Source organism: Austrofundulus limnaeus, unplaced genomic scaffold, assembly GCF_001266775.1.
Source record: "Austrofundulus limnaeus strain Quisiro unplaced genomic scaffold, Austrofundulus_limnaeus-1.0 Scaffold93, whole genome shotgun sequence".
Taxonomy (NCBI): Eukaryota; Metazoa; Chordata; class Actinopteri; order Cyprinodontiformes; family Rivulidae; genus Austrofundulus; species Austrofundulus limnaeus.
The window spans coordinates 1,501,370-1,506,672 of record NW_013952495.1 but is presented as its reverse complement, the minus strand read 5'-3'; the positions used below and the strand labels follow the sequence as shown (position 1 = coordinate 1,506,672).

Here is a 5,303-nt window from a genome sequence, read left to right as displayed (position 1 = left end):
GCACGCACGCACGCACGCACGCACGCACGCACGCACGCACGCACGCACACACAGAGAGAGAGACCAGCCGTCCTGCACAGCGGGAGGGGAGGAGGGGAAAGAAAGGCAGCCACTTGTACAGATTGTAAGTTATTAGGATTTTACATCATTTTGCAGGTATATGGACGTATAAAGCAATCTCACGGATTTTTTTCAAGTCTTACGGACATTTTAAAAACCTCATTTTCAAAGTTATCTAACATGTCAGAGCCTGTAGGATGACTTAAAAAACAAATAACATCAAACAGCCATCTTCCAACCTGTTCTGCCGCTAGAAATAAGTTACTTTTTCCTCCCTCCTTTCCTTCAGCAGGCGCTTTCATGTCCTCAGCTGAACCCCCACCCCTGCGGGTGCGAGTTGTATGGATTTTTTGCAAAATTTATGGATTTTTAGGGCTCTTTATACAGGTAAACTACTTTTATTCCTGATTTAAACTAGTGATCGTGAGCAGCTGTATGCTTTTCTTTTTTTCTGTCAGGCTGTCAGAGCGCTCCTCCTCCTCTGTCCGAGGCTGGTGTGGGGTGAAAATCCTCCACCTCAGACGTTCAGAGATGTAACTCTCTGCGATACTGTGGTCACTTTCCATGTAGCATCAATTATGCTAATGCTAGCTGTCACGTTCTCTCGTCCTGGCCACACCTCCGCTCTCTAACCCCACCTCCCCTACTCACACCCCCTCCCCTACCCACTTTGATGCATTTTTCAAATTTCGCCTTGGGGCGGAGTTATCTTTTCACAGGGGGTTAAGTTACACTTTAATTTTGTCCGAGTAACAGTCAGCATGTCTTTATCACAAGACCTCAGAGCCCTGACAGGAGTGTAAATACTGTATGTAAAAGTTCAGTAATGTAGTGTGGTGTCTGACCATGCAGAGTTTGTTTTATCTGGTGCAAATATAATAACTTCTGGTTTTTCTTCATTTAACTGAAGAAAACTCCCATTCATCCAGCTCTTTATTGAATCCAAACATCGTAGTAAAAGACCCACTTTTGCAACTTCATGTGGAGAAAACGAGATGTACAACTGAATTTCATCAGCATAACAGTGATAGGAAATATCCTCAAAAGATGACAGGATTGAACCAAGGGGTAGCATATAAAGCAGAAACAACAATGGCTCCAAAACAGAGCCCTGTGGAACACCAAAATGAACAGGGCAGGAAAGGAATCTGTAAGTAGAGGAGGCCAAAAAGGTTGATCTGTCAGATAAATAAGAGGACAATCATTTTAAAACAGCACCTGAGATACCAGCACAACTCCTCAGTCCATCTAATAATAGAGTCGGATGGTCAACAGTGTCAAAAGCTGACGACAGGTCCAACAAAATTAAAACGGAACAATTACCCTTATCACACTGCATTAACATGTCATTAGAGACCCTAAGAAAAGCAATGGTGGGCACAGTTAGCTTTGCTGACCATTAACATGGTGGGCACAGTTAGCTTTGCTGACAACATGCTGCATAAAAAAGTTGCTTTTAAAGGCTAAACCACTAATGTCTGTCATTTAAACATAGACGTGTGTGGTATCCATAAAATAGTCAAAATATCCATAAAACAGTCAGAGCCATACATCCACCAAACACAGTTAAAACTACAAGCATTTGAATCAGAAAATGCTAAAGATGCTACATGCGCACACAAGGCGCATGACACAAGCATATGTGAGAGGACTGTTGTTTTTGTTTTCCTTAGCAGACTTAAGGTTAGCAGAACTAAATTTAGTGGAAGCTAATGGGTTACTTACCAGTTTCCAAAGTTAGCAAAAACGCTAATCAGCTAAATGAAAAGTTAGCTCCGCTATTAACTGTTAGCTGATTAGCGGAACATTACCACAAAGCATAATATGCCTCTAAGAGCCTCAAACTTGTACCAAACAATTGGCTGTGAATCACAGGCTGTCCGTCATCATGTGGTTTCCTTGCCTCAAAGTCATGTTATTTTCCTGTTTCCAAATCGCAGCCAGCATCAGTGTGTTTCTATGTGCAAGGATGATGTCAGTTCAGCGCCACAGACCTGCTGATCATGAAGTCATCCAATCCATATGTTGTGGTTACTGTACTCTATGCAAAAAGAAAAAAAATGCTGCTTGACATATTTTCCAACACGCTCCTGTGTAATGGAAGAGGAAGCCGCGACGCTTTGCTTCTAAAGCTGCAGCCATCTGTGTGCTCTAAGAAAATTAAAGTGCACTTTAATGCTGTGGTGGGGCTCATTATCTTCCATTTCCTGCACTTTTTTATATGCACTGACACTGCGCTGTTATATCACAACATAATGGGCTGCAGATTTGATCCAGGCAGCAGGTGGATAAATTGGTTTGTGTCTCCCCCTCATGGACTGGGCTGTGACGTCGTCTTCCTCTCTGATGCTCGATTTGAAAGCTCAACTTAAAAATAAAAAAATTTAATAAAATGAAACATTGAATTTGAACCCTCATATTGTGCTAAATAAGAAAACAAGGCTGCCTTTGACAGGGTTCCCGTTTGATGTTTTTGAAATGCAAAGCAGAGACGGAAACAGAAAAGGGCACATTCCTCATCTTCTCCCTGCTCTCTAATCTGGGTCACATACTTTGTTGGGAGATTGGGCCGTACCATTCCTCCTGAGTTTGTGGGGATTTGATGAACATCTGGCCCGCGCCTTAATCTGAATATTTGAATAACCCAGGAAAAATGTGTAAACATGTCGCTAAGTTTAACATTTTCAAACCTTTTCTCCCCTGAGCTTAAACATGAAGCGCTATAAATATATATATTTTTTTGTTTTGTTTTTTCTCTCCCATCTGTTTATTCCTTTCCCTTTGCTCCACTTTTTGATACGCTCAGCCAAAGTGCACACATCACCTCTTCGCCGGCTTTATCTCCTCGTGTCACATTCATTTAAAATGTACATACACACTGAATTAAACATTGCATTTATTCCTCCTCACCCTCACTGTCATGTGCACCCTCCCACAGTGTTCTCATGCTCTCTCTCTCTCTCTCTCTCTCTCTCTCTTCTTCTCTTTGCAGCGTTGCCATAGGCATCGGTTTCTATGGCAACAGCGAGGCTAACGATGGGATGTATCAGTTGACCTCGTCTCTTCTCACAGCCAATTACACGCTAGCTTCCATCGATCTGCTGGTGAGTGCCTGATTCCCCGCGAGTGAAATGTCACAGTGCTGTTGGGTTCTGCGTGGTGGAGGTGGGTGGGGACAGATGTGTACATGTGGTCAGAAAAATCAGAGAAAAGCCACCGTTTTATCGACTTCCCTGTGGTCAGGGGCGCTGGTTTGTGTGTCAGACTGCTGATTTCATCAGGTGGTGGTGCAGGTCAAAACAAAAACAAGATGAAACTTGAACACCTGATGAGGGCGAGCAAACCACCTCAGTTTACTTTATAGTTTATGTTGATATTTAAACATTTTAAAAGTGGGAAGGGTGCTTATTATCCTACAGCACAGTAAATAAACTGTGCTGTAATTCAAATACAAGATGGATTTTTAAATCATAACTCTAAGGTACATAATAAACTGGATCATATCTGTTGAGCCTAATTTTACACACATAGTGATTTAATCTTTTTTTTTTTATATAAAAGTGAAATTAGATGATTAATTCCACTCACACTCACCGTAAGATAACCTATTATTTCCTGCTCATCAAGTAATTAATTATTAAACATCACTGCAGTAAATCTTTCTGCCATCAGAGGTTTATGTTCCTGCAATTAGTCCATGCCGTCATAAGAAATGAGAAACTCAACCAATTTATTTAACTGTTTTTATCATTATTACTGATTAAAACAGAGCTGTATTAGTATTATGTATTAGGTACCTTCATTAAGCGTGTTAATGTTATATTTTAATTTCATTGTTGAGTTTGTTCTTTTACAAACACACATATATAAATATATTTTCAGCATGTCACCATAAGAGAAACAGTTTCTGTTTAAATGACATAAAAAAGCTTGATTCTATCTCATACTTCTGCTTTTTCTGTTTTATCTTTAATTCAAAAGGCTAAAAGAGCAAAGTTTGAGTCTACTGACTCAAGTGAATAAGAATTAAATAATAGGAGGTTCTAGAAAAACAAAGAGGAAAAAAATGGCGGACACTACAAGAGAAAGTGCTGATGTCTGTAAAACTGTAAAAGTCATGTTCTTCTGTTTTCAAAGGTTGATCAGCCACGTTAAACTACTGTATACAAACAAAGACGCAAAAATATACAGTACAAAGACCAACCTGTGCAGTACTTAATAACTAGATGGATACATTTAACTCAAAAGCTTCTGTTAGAAGAAATCAAGTAACTGACTGTGACAATCGATGCAGATGAGATTTAAAGAACTCCAGCAGTCAGTGGATCCAGCAGCTCTGTTTGGAGGAAAAGTGAATAAACATCAATACAAGGCTGTTTAATGCGGTCACATTTCTGTCCTGCTAAGAGAAATCTCTTTCAGCGTGACACTGTTCCCTATCCTTGTGGCACCAAGGGATCACTGGATGTTTAATTACCCCGGAGAAGATATCTAAAATGCAGTCTTTACATCTCGGATCAATCCAACACCTATGGGAGGCTCCTGAGCTCTTCTGCTGTATGTTAGACTTGTTCTGGATTCATCAAAGGGTTTTCAAGCTCCTTCAAAAGACTTGGGACTGAGCTACTAACAGTGTGCACTGAGAATCGTGTCTGTTAAATGAGCAAAATCGTGGACGTAATCTATTTAGCGTGCTTGTCTTCCTAAACATGTAAAATATATGATGATTTATCAGAATGTGCAAAATACTGTAAGTAGAATATGCAGATTTATTAATTTAGGAAACCACAAAGAGACAGAAAGAGAGAGAATGGGCTGCATACAAGCAGTGGTGGACAAAGTACTCAACTCTAGTACTTGAGTAAAAGTATTGATACTCATGGTCAAATCTACTCCACTACAAGTAAAAGTTACTCAGTCAAAAATCTACTCAAGTAAAAGTACTGAAGTACTTACTTTTGAAAATACTTAAGTATTCAGAAGTACATGCATTTTAAAGCACTTAAGTACAAAGTAAAAGTACAAATTACATTTTTTTCTTTTCTTTTTCTTGTCACTTCAGTAGAAAACTAAACTAAATATTAGTTTATTTAGTTTATTTTTTCATCATCAGTGACTTTTTTTGTGAAGAGAAAATAGAAACAGAGAGAAAAATAGAGAGAGAAGTAATTAGAAAGATAGAAAGACTGAAATAGCGATTAGAAGTATATTAAATATACACCAACAAAACACAGGACCACACA

General features: G+C 39.3%; 1 protein-coding gene across 3 annotated transcripts in view; it reads left to right on the top strand.

Moving 5' to 3' along the window:
• Positions 1 to 5,303, top strand: part of ttyh1 (tweety family member 1) — a 38,102-nt gene that overhangs the window by 13,217 nt on the left and 19,582 nt on the right. For all 3 annotated transcript variants that reach the window (XM_014012686.1, XM_014012685.1, XM_014012688.1), the window contains exon 4: positions 3,053 to 3,164. In XM_014012686.1, the coding sequence (XP_013868140.1) occupies positions 3,053 to 3,164 (112 nt within the window). The remainder of the gene's footprint in view (positions 1 to 3,052; positions 3,165 to 5,303) is intronic.